This window comes from Clupea harengus, chromosome 12, assembly GCF_900700415.2.
Source record: "Clupea harengus chromosome 12, Ch_v2.0.2, whole genome shotgun sequence".
Lineage (NCBI taxonomy): Eukaryota > Metazoa > Chordata > Actinopteri > Clupeiformes > Clupeidae > Clupea > Clupea harengus.
Window position 1 is genome coordinate 16,523,740 of NC_045163.1, and position 19,703 is coordinate 16,543,442.

Below are 19,703 nucleotides of genomic sequence, written 5' to 3' on the forward strand. Positions count from 1 at the left end.
GGGGATGTATTACTTAAAATAAGCAAACTTATCTGCCAACAGAACAGGAAAATTTGACTTGCCAAGATAAAAAAGAACCCAAATATATCTTAAAACTAGTGTAGCCAGACTAAAAACAAGTACATTTGTCTTGATTTGTCACTGATGTTCAGTTTCACTCACACAGGCGCTCACTTGTGGTGTCCAGTGTCTAGAAACCGATCTGTTGTGCTTTTTTGGAGGGGAAGCACTCAGAATAGGAGAGCTACGGAATACTCCTATATTCTTTTCAGCTTTTCATTAGAAATGAGAGATTGATTGATTGATTGATTTTATGCACTTGCCTGACATGTAAAGGTACATTTTCTGAAAACTTTCCATGGGAAGTTAAGCTCGGGAATTTTTGAAAACATTTTTGGGCAAAAGTTAGCCTATAACAGGGAACGTCTCGGTTACTTACGTAACCTCGGTTCCTTAAGCAGGAACCAGATATAACAGTATGGTACATGACGTCAGTCATGGGGTACAAATCGAAGCATTTATCTGTTCACGCCTGAAAGGCCGCGAGATCTGTCAGCGCGCACTCCTGGCCCCGCCTCCGCCTCCCAGGAGTACTATAATATCATTACGCGCCCTCAGATCTGCCTCGGAAAGAAACTGAGCAAGACAATCAATCCAAGGTAACACTGTACATGCCAACTTTGTTATATCTGGTTCCTGCTTAAGGAACCGAGGTTACGTAAGTAACCGAGACGTTCCTTATCGCAGTTCACTGCGATATAACAGTATGGGACCCTATTCATTCCCGCGTGATAATACAGTGGCAGCCAATTACACACACCAGCTTTATTGAAGCCTTTGCCCTCATAGAGGTTCCTACCGCCGCTGGCGGTGAACATATTAACAGGGCAACCTTTATCATAGGCGGCGAGGATCGTGATCCTGCGCCTGTAGGAAACCACCCTGAAATGTTTCATGTGCAACATAACATGTAGACACCGATGAACACATTTATCATATACATCGTTCTCAGGTCAGGGGATTCAGAGATCGCTTGCCTGCAGAACACCATGAATGGGGCCACCTTTATCATAGGCGACAGGGATCCGTGATCCCGCGCCTGTAGGAAAACCCTGGGATGTTTCATGTGCAACATAACATGTAGACACTAATGAACACACTTATCCTATATATCGTTCTCAGGCCAGGGGATTCAGAGATCGCTTGCCCGCAGAACGCTATGAAGAAAACTAGGTTCAGCCACATCTAACATATAGAATCTAATGAAAGTGTGGCGAGAACTCCAGCTTGCAGCTTTGCAAATATCTTCCACTGAGACGCCCTTTAGTAAGGCCCAGGAAGACGAGACCCCCCGCGTAGAGTGCGCATGCAACTTCTCCGGGGGATCTAAAGACAAGCTCTTATAAGACAACACGATAGCCTCTACTATCCAACGGGAGAGGCTCGGTTTTGAAAGAGGTCTGCCTTTTGCGCGTGCACCAAAGCACACGAATAGCTGATCTGACTGTCTGAACGCTCTAGTGCGCTCTGCGTAACAGCGGAGAGCGCGCACTGGACAGAGCTTATTCAAACGTTCCTCCTCTGCCGACGCAAAAGGAGGAGGCGAGAAAACAGCTAATTCAATCACCTGATTGCGGAATGGGGTTACCACCACTTTAGGTGTGTAAGCAGCATTAGGTCGCATAACCACTCTGTCACCAGCGATCGAAAACTGAAGGCACGATGGACTGACTGACAGGGCTTGCATGTCACCAACGCGTTTTGCTGACGTTAACGCCAGCAGCAGCGCGGTCTTTAAAGAGACAAACTTTATGTCCACTGTCTCCAGGGGCTCGAACGGAGGCCCTGTGAGAGCACGTAATACCACTAGCTGATCCCAAGAGGGTATGAGGTGTCTCTCTGGCACCCTGAGCCGTCTCACCCCCGCCATAAAGCGTGACGCTAGCGGGTGACTGCCAGGAGAACTGCCATTAATGCCTGCGTGGCAGGCTGAAATGGCAGCCATGTACACTTTGAGAGTAGAAGCCGCCTTCCCCTCATCAAACAACTGCTGTAGGAATTCTAGAATAACCTTTCAAGTGCCAGGCTCTGAGACGCCACCACTCTGGATGGGGATGCCACACTGTCCTGTGCGCCTGCGTTAGGAGGTCTCTCCGCAGAGGCAGCTCCCAAGGCTGCTGCACTGACATATTGACTAGATCTGCCGCCCACGGCTGATTGGGCCAGTGGGGGGCTATCAATATCAATTCCCTGCCCTCGTCCGCAATCCTGCACAGCACCTGCTGGAGGAGCGGGATCGGGGGAAAAGCATATAGGGGTAGAGCTGGCCACTGGTGGCCCAGCGCGTCTATGCCTAGTGGGGGATCGTCGCCCCCTAGCGAGAACCAGAGCGGGCAGCAGGTGTTCTGCCTGTTCGCGAACAGGTCCACCTGCGCCTTGAAAAAACGCACCCAGATCTGACCTATCACTTGTGGGTGAAGGCACCAGTCTGCTGCTCGAGGATCGCCCCTCGATAACAGATCCGCACCGTAGTTGAGGTGACCTGGTATATGAACTGCCCTGAGGGACAGGACGTGCCTCGCTGCCCACAGGAGCAGGCGAGTCGCCCAATGGTGTAGTGACGGTGAGCGCACTCCGCCCTGGCGATTTATATACGCCAAGGTCGCAGTGTTGTCCGTCCTCACTAGTACATGCTGACCACTCAGCCTGGGCAGAAAGTGTTGTAGAGCTAGGACTACTGTTCGCAGCTCTAACACATTTATGTGAGACGCGGCCTCTGTCACAGACCAGAGACCGTTCACGCCTCTCCCTTCGCAGACAGCTCCCCAGCCTTTGGTGGAAGCGTCTTCGGGCACCACCACCACGCGACGCGACACTATGCCCATAGTGCCTGACGCGGCGAGAAACCAGGGGGTTCTCCAGATCGCCAGGGCTTTCCTGCATCTGGAGGACACCACTACTCTGCAATGACTGCGTTGAGCTTCATAGACAGGTACCATATTTGGAATGGCCGCACACGCAACATCCCCAACGGGAGCGCTATAGCGGCCGACGCCATCATTCCTAACAGGCGTTGGCAGCACAGTGACGAGACTGACTATCCCCGTCGGAACTGGCGCACGCATGTCTTGATGGCATTTATTCGTTCTTAAGACAGCCTGACCTCCATGGAGGTGGAGTCTAAAATCATACCCAGAAAATGCGTAACTTGCCTGGGGCAGAGAACGCTTTTTTCTCTGTTTATTACAAAGCCCAGTCGATACAGGTGCGCCACCACTAGATGGCCGTCCTGCACTGCTGCAGCCTTTGAATGAGAAGCAATTAACCAGTCGTCCAAATAATTGTAAACGCGTAAGCCGCGTAGACATAATGGGGCGACGGCTGCCTCTACGCACTTTGTAAATACCCTCGGCGCTAGGGACAGGCCGAATGGGAGTGCGTTGAATTGGTACGCTATTCCTCCGAACGCAAACCTCAGATATCTCTGATGTCTGTGGTGGATCGGAATGTGGAAATAAGTCTATCGTGATAAACCAATCGTTTGGCCTTATAAACTGCACAAGCCTGCGTGGGGCCAACATTCTGAACCGTAGCGGTATGAGTGCTTTGTTTAACACACGTAGATCTAATATTGGCCGATAATTCCCGTCTCTTTTGGGTACGAGGAAGTAACGGCTGTAGAAGCCTGCATTTCCCTCCTCGGGAGGGACTCTGCTTATTGCCTCCTTTCTGAGCAGGGAGATGATCTCTTCCCGTAGGAAATGAGACTGTTCTCGCTGCACCACAGACTGTATCACTCCGCTGAATGGCGGAGGGGAACGGGCGAATTGCAGCACGTAACCCCTTGTGATCGTCTTTAGCACCCATGGTGACACTGCGCATGCGCGCCAACTCTCCACACAACCAGGGAGGTTGTGCTTTGAGTTGAATTTGTCGGGGACTAACCCGCTCATGGTCAATGAGTCTAAGCCTAGATCTACACCCACTCCGCCTAGGGAGGGAGACGAGATCTGGGGCTGCCCCCTCATGTTTTTGAAAAAAATGTGGGGGTGCGATTGCACTGTGTGCCTCGCGGGGGGAGTTGCACAAGCATGCCTGGGCACTGCGCCATCTGGGACCGGAGTTAGGACACATGATTGTGATGCTTGTGAAAACCTGCTTACCGTGCTGGACATGATTTCCACATGTGAGGCCTGAGGTCTCCCTCTGCCTCGCCTGCGGCGAGCGGAGTGCTGCCGCGGAGCCTGGGCTGCGCCCTGGGCAGGGCAGGCAGCTGGTCGCTGTGCTGCAGGCTGCGCTGGAGGGCGGAAGGGGTGTCTCTGCCAGCCTCGCCCAGTGGACACCTTTGCTGGAGGCGCTGGCGAGCGGAACCCGCTTCTCTTCTGGCCCGGTGCGGGTGTGGTGTGTCCTGAGGAGGACGTCTCACCCGTGCCACTAGAGCGAGGCATCCAAGCCTGGAATACCTCTCTGCTCTTCTGCTGTTCTTCGAACTTTCGCTACTGCATCCTCCACCTGAGGAAAGGAGAGGTAGCCCCTCTCCTTAGCCATGTGGAGCTGCATGTAGGGCGCGAACCACGGCACCGGGGCTCGGCCCGAGTAGGGTATCGCCCATGTCGCCTGCAGTTCCTCGTGCACCTCCTCGAAAAAGGGGATGCAGCTGGGAACTGACGCGGCGGAGCCAGCATAAAACTCCCCGTCCAGCAGCGAGGACCGCACGCTGGGAGGGGGAGGGAGAGGGAGCCCGAGGCAGCTGGCTGCTCTCAGCGCAACCTCGTGGAGTTGCTGGCCCAGGAACCGAGACGAGGGTAGGAGGTGTCTCCACCCGCATCCTAACGTCATGGCTCGTCTGCATTGCTTCAGCGATTGAGCTGTGCTCATCGGAGAAGTCTAGCAGACTATCATCATCCAGGCTGATGTCCAGCTCGAGTTCAGGCGGGACACCGCTTGGTTGAAGCTCCTCAGCCTCGCTGCCCGCAGCCCCAGGGCTTTTTTTTCAATCTGAAAGTAGAGAAGAATGTTAAAACACAAGCACACTATCTGCAACGAACACGTTGTTAGCAAGCTAGCAGGCTAGTCAGAAACTTAGCCAGCCAGGATAGCAGCCACTACTTTCAAAATGAAGTTAAGCCAATGAATTTTGTAGCGCCCTGAGCTAGTGAGGGTTAAGGAACCCAGATAACTCACCAACCCGTAGAGAGCGAAAGCACACAAAACTCTTTTGACTGTGGTAGAGCGTTTGAGATATGCTCGGAGATGTTCACTCCGTCTTGCGAAGTTTCAAAAGAGGCAGATCTGAGGGCGCGGAATGATATTATAGTACTCCTGGGAGGCGTGGCCAGGAGCGCGCGCTGACAGATCTCGCGGCCTTTCAGGCGTGAATAGATAAATGCTTCGATTTGTACCCCATGACTGACGTCATGTACCATACTGTTATATCGCAGTGAACTGCGATAAGGAACCTTAAATGTAGTTGAAAACAAGACTAGGCAAGCCTAGCTCAGCTGGACCCTGGATGCAGCTAGTTGGGAACATTGTCTGCCAGAAACGTAAACCTATGACTTTCTGTTGTTTTTTAACGTCTTTGTCATTACCTAGCATATTGATTGATTAATTGTTACACTGAAGCCATGTTCATTTTAATACCAAGTTTATTTGTATACAGTAGGCTTTTAACAGCAGTGAGAGTAGGATGTATGTATGTCCACACAAAAGTACACCATCACCTCGATTACTTGCAGCTGTTGGGGTCCATCAAAAAAGCGCGAGTTGGGCGACTTATCTACAGTAATTACTACAAATGAAAGGCTGAGCAATAAAAACGTCATTCAAAACTCTATTTTAAAGATGTATGGAATGCAGTACACACTGTGTTTCTTTGCAAAGGATGTAGCTAGCTATTGTAAACCAAATTGACAGAATTAATGGATTCGTGTTTTATTTTTCTCTCAGCCTAACATGATCAAATGCGTCAAATGAAAGTCCGTAGTCATCTTGTCTGAGAGAGCACACTGTATCCATTATCGATTGACAACGCAAACAGGTGACTTTATTTATAGTCCACAGGAACAAAATTGTCTACCTGGCAAGTGGCTAACGTTAGCAATTCTAGATCTTGCAGCAACCCGATTTAATGCAAATTCAGTTGAATTTCAACCCATCCTGTGCATTCCTCTATCACATGCACACAGATAATTCCCCGTATCCTGAACACTACAGGATGCTGGGAATTGTTATATCTTTGTCATGTATGACAAGGTAAATACAGTAACTACAAATTACCACAAAATTTCCAGTTAATTCCCGTTTATTCTTGTATATTCCCGCATATTCCCGTTAATTCCCATGGAAAGTTTCAACGTACTACTTCAAATACATCTTTCAAATATCTAGTCTTTGTTTGTACACTGCTCCTGAAAGCATTTTCATAACTGATCTGCCCCTTATGTGGTTGCATTATTTCGTATTTATTTATACTCATTCAGCAGATGTTATTTAAAGTATCTTTTTATCTCGGAGGTACACATTTTTGTATTATTACTGATATGGCTGTCCCTGAGGGCTGGAAACCCTTAGCCCAGTATTGATATTTACAGGCTGAGCTACTCAGGATTGAGCACAGCAAGGCTGGCTGGTGTGGGGAATGTAAAAAAAATAAAAAAATTCTAAGCAGCACTGAACTGTGTAGTGTAGGGGTTCTTAAGCTTATTGATTTCAACAACTCCATGGCCATGTTGGGACTCATAAAGAAACTTCTCATCAGAGCAAACTCAAAGACCGTATCACCAGAGCTATAGTTTTACAATGAAAAGAGCTGTCGTGCGTATCATTGCATGCCAGTCAATTTTCCCAGTCACTTTGATCAGCATCTGACAAACAAACAAACAAACAAACAAACATACAAAACTCTTGTACTATAAATGGTGTAATGCCTTGTAGTGTAACCCTGTTCCTGCTTCATCTCTGTTCCCCCTTCAGGCACTTGAATCTGGCGGTGCGGCCCAAGCAGCTCCCGTCGCTCGTCCGCAGCGGCATCCCAGAAGCCCTCAGGGGCGAGGTGTGGCAGCTCCTGGCCGGTTGCCATAACAACGACCATCAGGTGGAGGAGTATCGTACGCTCATCACAAAAGTAGGTCCGCCTGATGTGTGATTCTTGTGATGAGCCCAGGGCTGATGAGAACACGGATATGTTTAGGGCGATACCAAGCTTTGTGCGTGTCATGTATGTACCATTTGGCATGTCATTACGCGTGTTGGCTTTTTGTATGGGCTTTGTTTTGATGTGTTGTGTGTCATGGAAGTTTGACCGTTCATAAAAGTTGAGAATGGGATTGACTAGGGTTTGACCTTGTGTCTTATGTTTGACTTGACCTGACAAGTGCAAAATATGTTTATACCATGGTGTGTGTGTGTGTGTGTGTGTGTGTGTGTGTGTGTGTGTGTGTGTGTGTGTGTGTGTGTGTGTGTGTGTGTATTTGTGGGGGCTAGAAAGGGTCTCTTTTGGTGTGGCGTGCAAGTGTTATGTAAGCAAACTGTTGATCCAGTTGCCTCCCATCTGGTCTCACTCTGCTTCATGAAAATGGCGGAGTGTTTGTTTGTACAGGACCATTAGATGAGCTGAGATGTTGTTGGTTCGGATCCCTCTGCAGAAACCTTGGCCCATTGTGATAGGCTGGCTGTGAGAGGTTCAAGCCTGTTCCCCAGTGACCATGAGAGGAATGCCAGATATTCCTAATCCCTGAACTTCAAATGTATGGTGTTTGTGTTAAGGGGGGTAAACTGATATGTTTGAGTGATCAGTGGTATTGTGTGTGTGTGTGTGTGTGTGTTTGGGGGAAGGTGTAAGTTAGATGACTGTGTGGGTTTGTTTTATCGAGAGTGTTGTGTGACTCAGATGTTTTGTTTTTCATGGCAAGTCGGTGTGTGTGTGTCTGTGCCTGTGCCTGTGTGTGTGTGTGTGTGTGTGTGTGTGTGTGTGTGTGTCTGTGTGTCTGTGCCTGTGCCTGTGCCTGTGCCTGTGTGTGTGTGTGTGTGTGTGTGTGTGTGAGAGAACAGCAGGGTATCTGTGGTGCCTCTCCTCTCCTTTGCCAGGTGCAGTATGGGAAAGGACGGCTGCTTTTCCACTACATCGCCTCACATCACAGACTAAGCTGTTCTAGGCAACCAGCAACCATCTCTCACTCACACACACACACACACACACACACACACACACACACACACACACACACACACACACACACACACACACACACACACTCTCCCTTTATCAAACCCAGTTAGGCTCCTTCATCTGTGTCTGTCCTTTCCTCTCCCTTGCTATTTCTAGGGACCTGCCTTTTTTTTATCATGGCCCTCTTTCTCTCTCTCCCTCTCCCTCCCTATCTCTCTCTTTCTCATTCTCTCTCTCCCTATCTCTCTCTTTAAACAGATATACACATGCTTCAGCGTTTTCATCCCTTTCTCTGGTTCGAACATTTCCCTTGCCTTTCCTCCACTTCCTTTATGCCCTGCTTAAAGTTTTTCTCCTTTTAGAAATGCCTTCACCAACACTCCCCCTCTCTTCCTTCATCCTTTCCTCCCCCGATTGCCACCTATGCTCTCCCTCTCCCTCTCCCTCTCTCTCTCTCTCTCTCTCCCTCTTCTCTCTGTCTTCCTGTGGTCTTTTCTTCCTGTGGTCTCTCCCTTTAACCCCACCCTCTCTCCCCTTTTGTATCTCCCTCTCTCTCTCTCTCTCCCCTTCTTTATCTCCCTCTCTTTCTTTGAGTGTCACCCCACTACTGGTGCTGCTGTTCAGCTGGACACAGTGCAGGCCTTGCTGCTAAATAAAGCACCATGAGAGCGTGTGAGAGTGAGAGAGTGAGAATGTGTATGTGATGTGTCTGTCAGCATTACACAATCTAACCTGGCATCTGTGGATCCCCCTGTGGAGGATTCTCACTCTGTGATACTTTCCCACCTGACTTGAACCCGACTTGGCCACAGATCCAGAATCAGCTGCCATATGGGCTCTGCCGCCGCTGCCCCTCCCATCGACTGATCTGGAGTCAGTTCTGTGCTCTTCTGGAACTTCTTAGCGTCATTGAATGTTGCCCAGATTCTTATCCCAATTGGTGGTACCCCATGGTGCCAAAGTGAAATGTTTTTTTTCTTTTCGGGTGTCTTATGAATTAGTTTGTATGGAAGAGGTATGTGTGTAGAAAGCGTGAAAACCAAAATGTGTGTTGTTTTTCTGAATGGCTGAGCTGGCGACCCCCACAGGGGCATTGTGCCCTACATGCGCCACATGTTCCACAGACTGGTCAGCTAAGTGGTCCCCGTCTAGAGGAGAGTAGGTAGATGCTTAGAAAGAAACATCAATGCCTGCGAGCGAAATTCATATACTTTTTCATTTGTGGACCAGTCTCAGAGTTTAGATTAAAGCCAGAAAGCACATTTGATCCTTTCCTACTCTGTCATTTTAATGTATCTTCGCTCTGATTTGTGCTAGATCATCCAGCATTTCATTCTAAAAAACAGGATGTCTCATTTATTTGAAGGTTCATATAGGAGTGCCTGTCATCTCCTTGGCAACACTGGTGGGAAAACCAGAACGACAAAATCACATGGCCCCTCCAGTTGGCTCCTCGAGTAAAAGGGAAAAGAGGTTGAATTGTTGACTGCTTTCACCATATCTGTAACAGATAAAAGATAAAGGAATTGAATTGAATTGAATTTGGCGAAATGAATAGCATTCGTTGAAAACCTCTTCATACTGCATTATGATTAAAACACCAGACCTTTTTTACTCCCCCATCATAATTCACATAATATGAGGGGAAATAATTTGCTCCAGCGTCACTTCAGGGACTTGGACGCAAGACCCAGGTCATCAATAACAGCCACATTGTTGTGGGCAAAGCCTAATTGACGACATCTTATCAATCACTTCTGCTTTATAATAGCTATTTGAAGAGAATGTAGCGTAATTTGCAGTGAATGATTTTAGTTTAGTGATTAAGGCTGTTCTTGTTCCTGTTTGGTCTCCTGCTGAGTTGCCGAATTGGCTAAATCAAATCTGCAAAAACATCTCCGCAATCCTTTCAATTTCGTGTACAGAGAGGGCATGCAAGGACACTCAATGGGTGGAAGGAAAGCACGAGAGAGTGACATTGTAAAGTGTGGGACCTTTTGGGTTCTGTGGATGTTTTGTCACCACCAAAGGTACACATACAAAGAACTACTGCAGCAGCAGGAGAACAGCTTTAAATGTTGTGTATTTACTATCATGGACCCAACCAAAAAAAGAATAGATGACATTTTCCAAAATTTGCAAGAATCGAAAACAAGTCTGTAATTCACACAAAAGGAGATGGATTATCTGACTGTTGACAACAATGGGCCAACAATACAGTCAAGTCACTAGAATCAGATATACATCGACTGGCAGAATCCAAGACGGTATTAGACACAAAAGCCACCTTGAAAATGGGATGTAGCATTTTATAATTGTAGATGTCAATTATAAGAAACAAAGTAAACGGAATCCATGAATTTTAAATTTCTAACTGTGTTGAACATATTTTGGCAATCTCTGAGATACATCTTGACAATACCTTCAGTGACGTTACTATGTCTATACCGGGGGTTAGTATTGAAATATAAAATTAATATTGCAAAAAATAAGGAAATGAGGTCTAGTGAAATTGAAGTACTATGGCTGCAAGTCCTTTTACCCCACCAAAAGGACATCCTGTCAACTGTCGAAAACACAAGTGACATGCTTGAGAAACATGGAAGTCATCCTAACATGTAATCTGAATATAGACTACCTATTATCCAACTGTCCATTAAAATAGAGGCTTATTAACATAGCCTATATATGCGGTCTGAAACTGAAGGTAAACCAGCCAACTTTTTTCCATTGTCAGCAGAGCCACTGCATCTCCTGCGTCATGGTGTTTCTGAGAAAAGTTTTAATTATTTTCAACCTCTCACTCTCTTTATGTCCATGCAAAGCCAACTCAAAGGCTCCAAAAAAATGTACACAGTCTATTATTCCGGACAGGATGTCTCGATTTTCTGTCACTTCTTTGTTGTACCTTTTAATGCTAATCCTGTAGCCTCCATCTAGCTGTTCAGCAATGCAGTACCTCCAGTAGTACCTGTCAGCTAACGATGGTGGGTGTGAGCAAGAAAGACAGCTTTGAGAATTGTCCAATTACGTTAAGCCAAAAAACATATAAACAGTACAAATTCGCTGGCAATAAAAGTAGGTGCGTCTGGGAGAACTGCGAGCTGTGCCCTGTAGAAAATCTGAAGCAACCAATTAGAGAAGAGCCTGAGGTCAACTGCTTGCCAAAAGTTGAAGGACTTGCATAAATTGTAATTTGGTCAGTGCCCTTCACCCAGGAAGTATACGTATTTATTCGGAACCAATTTTTAATGAATGCTCACATGACTACCATGAATGCGCATTGTACGAGGAAACAGGATAATGTATTATATCATAGTTATTTCGGGTTATCTAATTACTTTATGTTCAACGTGCTTAAGTTGGTTTTCTTCTTTCTCCCACAGTACATTTTTTTGTCTTTGCAGTTGTTTTGTATTTCATTTTGGTGTGTCTTGTAATGTATTTTAATATAACTTGATTATTATGATTTTTTTACTTTTCGGACCCCAGGAAGAATAGCGAATATACGTCTCAGCTATTGCAATCCTATAAACAGTAAACAGTATACAATTAGAGAGTTCGTTATTTTTATGTGATTTATCTTTCTCCCACGGGCGGGACTTGCCCCCTCCATTGACTGAGTGACTGGCAGACGGAAAGACTGACTAACTCATTGTTTACTGTGTTATTGTCCAATGCAAATCATGACATTAAAGATATTAACCTATTATCAGTATGCTCTTTAGCAGAAGAACCCACAACCTACTAGCATTTTCCTCTACTAGTTGAGGAACAGCGATACAGATTACAGGGCTGTCAAAATGTCTAAATCCCTGATGGCCCTTCAGGCAGGCATTCTTCAGATTTTGGTTGCCCAAAAGTAAATAGACTAGCCCAAATAAAAAAAGCATACATTTACAATAATCATAAATGTCATACATCTCACTAAAGTTTGCTCTTCTTTTCAGGGCCACTGCTGGCCATTTGGGTGCCCTAAGCAGAATTTAAATTAGTTATTCTTAGTATATTATTAATATATTAGTATCATTAAAGTTATAAATGTGAATCATAATTGATATAAACCAACACAAAAACAAGGCACTCAAATGTTAAGGCAAACAACTAAAGCAAATAAAAGGTCTGCACCTATACCTATGCCTATACCTTCTCGTCTTTATTCAGCTGAAATTGTAAATAACATATTTTGTGTCTATAGATTCTTTGCTTGCTGTGTATCTGTTTTTAAGTATTCAGTTAGAAGCAAATGTTGCCAACTGCCATGCTGTTTGATGATGTATTGTACCTTTTAAGACCTTTGGTTTAGGTTCTCATTTACATGTTCTCATTTACTTTTTACCAAGATCAGTGTTTCCCCTAGGTTTACAGCTTTGGGGGGGGGGGGGGCACGGTGCGCGGCACGGTGCGCGGTGCGGCCACCGACACAAACGCTTAAAGGAATCATGGTGTTCATGTATTTCTTTTAATGACAGCAGTCAATATAACAACTGAACAATTATTTTAACTGTACATTGAACTAAACATCGGAACATGTCTTTTTATGACAATTATCCCCAAAGTGTGCAGCTTTTGTCACTGCAGTTTACCTTTTTGGCCTTCTGGAAGAAAATGTTTTGAGATATTTGCGGCCTAAAATTCCTGATTTCGCAGGAGCTTTTCCAAAAAGTTGCGATGAAAGTTTTTATTTGTAGGTGTTTTTTGCAATGAAATTGCCGAAAACAAGTGAAAGTTGGGATATAAAGTTGCGAATTGTCCTCTTTGTAATTATAATTGAATTATATGTTGAAAAATAACTGATTAATAAACAAACATTAATTCATCAAGAACAAACAGAAAGTAACGTTAAATCTCCATGGCAACAGCTCTTGAGGGTTTGGGAAATAATCAGATGTATTGCTTCCTTCATTATTCACAGCAAAATAAATAATGTTCATTACATTTCATAGATTTATTACCAGACTCTATGTAAAAAGGGCCACGCACAACTCGCGGAAAATGATAACAAATGGAAGCCAGATCTATTTCTGAATTTTCGGTGCGGACATGGTCGTACGTTCTGTTTCCACGTCTGTTGTAGCCATTCTCATTAGGCCTCATTCTCGACCCTACCTAGGAAAAGATCGCTGGATTCATGAACGCCTGGAAATGTGTTTTTTAAAGCTTAAGTGTCCGTAGCTGGGCACTGATTCTTAAGCCCAATTCTGTCCGCTGGTGGGAGCGTGCTCACCTGTGTGTGCGCGCACGTGTCTGTGTCTGTGTGTGTGTGTGTGTGTTTGTGCGCATCGTGGCGGAACTCCGCCATGCGTGATACAGAGAGCAGAGAATTGTAATCGTGCGACCATGTAGAGACAGAAATTACATGCCGTCGTGTAAATAAGATAAATAACATAAGGCTATTTATTTTGTTTAATAAAATAACAAGCTATAGACCTGTTCTATAGGAAAGGTAATCTTAAATGACTTCCGCTGTGATCTGGCGCTTTATAGAAAATAAAATTTAACAAAATTAACTTGACCTTCCAGGAGGGGCGGGGGGTGCCGTTGGGGGGGCGGGGCGCCCCCCTAATATAACGGTAGGGGAAACACTGAAGATGATAAATGGGAATAAATTGCTGCCTATGGTTGGGACATTCAGTATAGTTCAACACCGTACAAGTCCAAACGAACTAGCATGGCATAAAGGCCATAGGGAAAGTACAAGCCAGCATCACACAGCAAAGCATGGAACCACTAGGACTCAGTGTAGCATAGCTTACTGTAGTGTAATTGAGCTTTTACAGATGATGATATGGTGTACAACAGATGACTGGGTATGTATAGTGAGATATAATGCATAGCTGTGCTATAAATAAGGCAGGCAGCCAGTACGCACTGTGTAGAGCACAGCATAGTATGGATGGTAGTTACAGTAGCTCCTTTGTAGCTCAGCTTTCCCACGTTTCCACCAAGCTGACCACATCACTCAAGGGTGGCTTGTGGTACGCTGGATGCATATGCTTCATCTGTGCATCCCTTACCCCCGCGGCATCAGAGCTCAGAACGTCAGCAGTGGCCGCGCTGTGATTCAGCAGCTGAGGCCTAAAGGCCTACAGGCCTGACCCAGAAAGAGCACGGACCAGGGCCAGCTGACTTCACCAGGACACTGAGCATGGCCAGAGGCTGTCCGAACATCTCTTCCCAGGTCCTGTCCAAGGGCTTCGCCAAGAGAAACAATACAATGTACTATGCATTATATGCGTAGAATTTGATGTAATTAGGTATGCGTCAGAACCCTGGGGCATGTTAAGTATTCCATTACATATAAAATGGATACTTACATGTATTGCAATATGCAATACTCAGTATAATATACAGTTATAATTTATGACGTATATTGTGTACAATTTTAGTTTGAATATGCAATTGCCATCTTAAGCCTTTCAGGCTCAGTGTGGTCAGATCAGTCAGGGTCACACACACACACACACACACACACACACACACACCCCAGCTGCACCCTGTTTGAAACAACGCATACTACAGTTCAGCTTGACATCCGTGAAGCCACAGAAGAATCTTATGAAAGCAGTTCATCTTGAACTGGGTAAACTCCTGTCCAAATCCACTTTAGGCAAAAAAGTGGATGGGGGGGAAAAGAGAGAATCTCGTCTCTCTCCCTCCCACCTCCCTCTATCCATATTTCTTTATATATATATATATATATATAAACTATATATATGTGTATATATAGATTTGTCCCCTGGCCAATGTGCCCAGTTCTGTCATATCAGAGTTATGCTCTGTTAAAGCTCTTCCCAGAAAGACACCGAGATGAACAGAGAGCGAGCGAGAGAGCGAGAAAGGGGGGAGCATTTTATTTCAAGCCTGTGTTATTTCTTGTAATGCTTTTTATAACCACCCTCAAGTCAGAGTTGTTTTTATTCTTCTCCAGTATTTCTCGCTGTCTGCTGATGGGGCGGGCTCTCAGACCCTGCGTTGAAACGGACCCCCCCCCCCAGAGAAAAACCCGACGCTGACAGTTTCCCTACCCCAACGCCTTTTACCAACACACCAACTTTCTCCATCTTGGCTCCTGGAGCCACAGTACCCAACGGCTCCCTCCGCCTATCTGTCCTCCCTCACCTCTGCCCTTCTCTCCCACATTCTGCTCTTCTTTGATCTAATCTGGATTCTACAGAGCTGCTGGGAAGCCTGTGCCCTCTGCCCCTCCAGGGCAAGGGTGTGGGCATGGATGGCACCTTCTCCCGGGGGTAGCAGAGTCACTGTTTAGTTCCATGGGTGCCTCAGTCACCAAAACAAATTTCTGTTCTAAACTCTGTTTACACGGAGAAACGCTAGCGCCTTAGTGAAGGCTTGTGGGTTGTCTGTTTCTCTGGAGATTAGGAAGGTGTGAAGAGATGGTAAAGCTTCAGTGATGCTTAGCAGACAGCTCTTTCCAGTACAGGAAGGGGGCAACGTACGGCATCATGAGGCAGGTGTGTGTGTGTTTGCAGTACAGTGCGCACATCATGTTAAAGGACACGTGTGGTGTGTGTGTGTAAGTGACTGACTGACTGACTGACTGACTGTGTGTGGGGGAAGGGCCTTACATTACCAGATGCTTAAAAGTACATGTGATTTATATATAGTGTGTGTGTCTGTGTGTGTCTGTCTGTGTGTGTGTGTTGGCAGTACAATGCATTTACCATGCTGAGCACACACATGGCTCGGGTGTGTGTGTGTGTGTGTGTGTGTGTGTGTGTGTGTGTGTTTCTCTGTATGTGTGTTTCTCTGTATGTGTGTGTGAAGGATCCCACAGAGGAGAGTTGTGGTGACAGTGCCCCTGCGGTTTGTTGGCGCGGCCGTGCACACACTGCGTCTCTGCTGGGCACAGCCATGTCAGATGCCATTATGTCAAGTCAACATCCTGGGGTGTGGGGGTCCCAGGTGGTCACAAGATGTTCTCCTCTCCCATGCTCCTGCTCATTCTCTCTCTCTCTCTCTCTCCCCCCCCCCCTCTTTCACATGCGCGTGCTCGCTCACGCTCTCTCTCTCTCTCTCTCTCTCTCTCCCCCCCCTTTCACATGCGGATGCTCGCTCTCTCTCTCTCTCTCTCTTTCTCTTTTTCACACACACATACACACATGATTGTACGAATGCGCCAAATAAGTACAGTAGAAATGTCATTGTTTATATGAGATGTGTGCGCGTGTGCCTAATCCCTAATCTGTGATTAGACCTTTTTTTTTATCTCTGTATTCCTTCATCCTTTTTGGTAATTTTTAGTAGCCGTACCTGTATGAGTGAGTTTGTTGTTACTGGAAGGGATGCCCTCTCTCTCTCCCTCCGCCTTATTCTGGCCAGCATGATATCATTGTGCTACAGAATGACATAATCACCGCTCAATAGTCGGAAGCACTGGTCATGTTGGAATGAGAGAGATTGTTATCGCCAGTGTGTAGTAATAGCAGAGGTAGGACCTGCCAATTCTGTCTCTGTGTGTTTTAGAGGAGTGTGTTTCTCTCTGTGTGTGTGTTTGTGTGTGTGTGTGTGTGTGTGTGTGTGTGTGTGTGTGTGTGTGTGTGTGTGTGTGTGCAGGCTTCTGTGGGTGGGGTAGGAAGAGAATGTTTTTTCTGTGTGTGTCACAGGGAGACAGTGTTTTGTGTATGCTTGTGTGTGTGTGTGTGTGTGTGGGGGGGGGGTGTGGGTGTGGGAAGATGAAGAAGAAATAGTGTTTGTGTGTGTGTGTGAGAGAGGGAGACTGTGTTTATGTCTGAAGGTGTGAGTGTGTATGTGCGCACATGTGTATGTGTCTGGGTGTGTAAGGTGTTAGGGGTATATTGATTATGATGTGACAAGACCGGTGCAGGCGAGAGCCCTGGTCCCCTCAGCTTTATTAAGCTGTCATTGAAACAGATTTCATATCAGCCTGTCACATGAGACGAAAATATCACTCCTGCACCTCATTTAGCATTCTCCACTCTCCATTCTCTCTCTCTCTCTCTTCATTCTCTCTCTCTCTCTCCATTCTCTCTCTCTCCATTCTCTCTCTCTCTCACACAATCATCCGCTCGTTCACTCACACATTACTAACTGCCATCAAATCCCTTGGTGCCGCCCAAGCTGAGGCAGCAAAGCTTCAGCTCATCCATTTTGCGAACCTGCTCCACACATCGAGAGCGATGCTAATAAAGTTTTACTCTCCTTGCGGAGGTGCTCCTCTGGGTAGTGGCAAAACCTGGTTTTGATGAGCAGGCACGTTTAGGGTAGACATCAAGATTAATTCATAAAGATGTATTGCCAGGGTAAGAACAGGCCTGGCTCTTCTGATTTCCCAACACACACCTTGCATGGACTCTCTGTAACCCTATGAAAGCTCCTCTACTCTCGACCGGCATTGGCAGTTTTGGACATTGTGTACCCTACTGCTCCGTCCCTGTGCGGCATCTATCCTCCATGAGCTCCCCCCCCCCCCCCCCCCTCTCTCCCTCCCTCCCTAGTCTGCCTGCTTCTTTGGGACAGGACATCCGAAGTGGCGGGCGCTAGCCACATTAGTGCCAGTGTTAGTTTGTCTCTGTGCGTGAGCAGCGAGGGAGCCTGTGGTTTGTGCCCGTGTTCGCATGTACCAAACTCACTAATAAGCTGATTAGGCCATGGCAGAATGACAGGTCATCTTTTTTGTCAAGACCGCCCCCACACACACCACCCGACCTGACCGAGGCTATCCCAAGCGGCGGGCGCTAGCCACATTAGCTGAATGTACATGTACTGAACTCACTAATGAGCTGGTTAGGCTGCGGCCACAGCAGAAGTACAGGGGGTCAGTTTTTTTCTGTCGAGCACACACCACCCGACACGACCGGGATGCCCGCCCCCCACCCTCGGTCGTAATTGGGAAGGAACTAATAAGCTCATTAGTCGGGTACGGCTGAGAATGAATGCCACGGGAGCGGACTGGGAGAGCTTTAAGCCAGCCAGCTAGCCGGGCAGGTCATGATCCCCCGTGGAGAGTGAGGGAACAGAACGTATGAGCAGATTGAATCGCTCCCATTCATCGCGGGCCCCGCCATATTCCACAGTCGCAGTGCAGCCAGTGAAACTTGGTGTAATGGTCGATTTTTCAGAAACGTCTCGCCGGCCTCCTTTTTTGTTGTTGGGCACGTTGTTGTTCTGCCAGCTGGGTTTATATTTGACTACCGGGAGAGTGTCCAGAAAGAGAAGCCTCCGGAATGTTTATCTCCTGATCTGCTTGAAGTGGTCATTGTTTGTGTGTGTGTGTGTGTGTGTGTGTGTGTGTGTGTGTGTGTGTGTGTGTGTGTGTGTGTTCCTCTGAAGGGGACACAACTCCGTCAAGTAATCATGTCCTGAGCAGTGCTGCCATTGTGTCTAATTGAATGGCAGCATTGAATGACCCACAATCTATTTTGGGGTATTTGCCATAGAGGAGCGAGTCCCTCGCTTCTGTTGGCCGGAGAAAATTGGCAGGACTAATGATATCTCAGCAGTCAGACCTTTTTCCCAATGAGATCCCAGCTTTACCAGCATTTATTGAGTGCAAATAGACCGCTGTTCAGCAAATGGCGGATCTTTCACTATTGTGTAGCGGTGCCAGCGGAACGGCAAGGACGGACACACACACACACACACAGTGAGATGATTGCAGCCTTCATTCTTCCTCTCCATTAGTTTCTTTTACACCCCTCCACTCTTTGTAACTCCCCACCCCCCTCTATCCACCAATCATATACTTAGATCCAGTCCAGTGCCATGGAGTGAGCCGTAACTATTTTCCAGCATTCCCCTCGAACAAAATTCCTGTCACTCAAAGAGCAGAGCGTTCCCCTCTTTGTGATCATTTGTGGCTATTAGATAATAAATCTATCGTGCGCCTCTTTGGCTGACAGTCAGTCACTCCAACCCTAGCATCAAAGATCTGGAGCAAGTGGATGCAAAAGGCAGTGGTGTCTGCTGAGTGTCGATTGTTCAATATTCAGTTGTTCCATAACTGTTGATGGCCTAGGGTTAGGGTTAACTGTCATGGCCCCAGCAAATCAGACATTCTACTCTTTCAAAGGCAGTCAGGATTTAGATTGTCTTTCGCTGCTGTGTATTTAATATACTGTGTATATATATAAATGGCCAGGTCCATCCCAGCACTAGCCATCCCCATCTCACACTCTGCTTGAGCTGTCCCCTCCACCGGTGATGCAGCATCATGATCTCTACGAACACATCTCTGCCATTAGCCATCACCTGCCATAAAGCTCCCCACCCTCACCTATTTGTCACGAGGAGTGGCGAGATCAGTCAGTCGCGGCCAAACACGCGGGCCTGAAGCGGCTCGGGGGCGTCGGGGTGTGTCGTTAACGGCCATTAGGTGTGACATTTCGTAAACCGACGCAGTTAAACTCCTGCAACCTGTGGTGTTAATGTGTCAGGGAGGCGGTGATGACAGGAGTGATAGCTTTGTTATACTTCTAGTAAAACAGGGGGGGAGATGTTGTAGCCGTGTCGGATTCCTATGACAAGGCCCAGCTTTGTCCTGTAAATTACT

At 46.8% G+C, this 19,703-nt stretch overlaps 1 protein-coding gene across 4 annotated transcripts in view; it reads left to right on the forward strand.

The window, feature by feature from the left end:
- Positions 1-19,703, forward strand: part of LOC105902535 (rab GTPase-activating protein 1) — a 98,226-nt gene that overhangs the window by 30,751 nt on the left and 47,772 nt on the right. For all 4 annotated transcript variants that reach the window (XM_031577210.2, XM_012830161.3, XM_012830143.3 and 1 more), the window contains one exon: positions 6,976-7,126. In XM_031577210.2, coding sequence (XP_031433070.1) covers positions 6,976-7,126 — 151 coding nt within the window. The remainder of the gene's footprint in view (positions 1-6,975; positions 7,127-19,703) is intronic.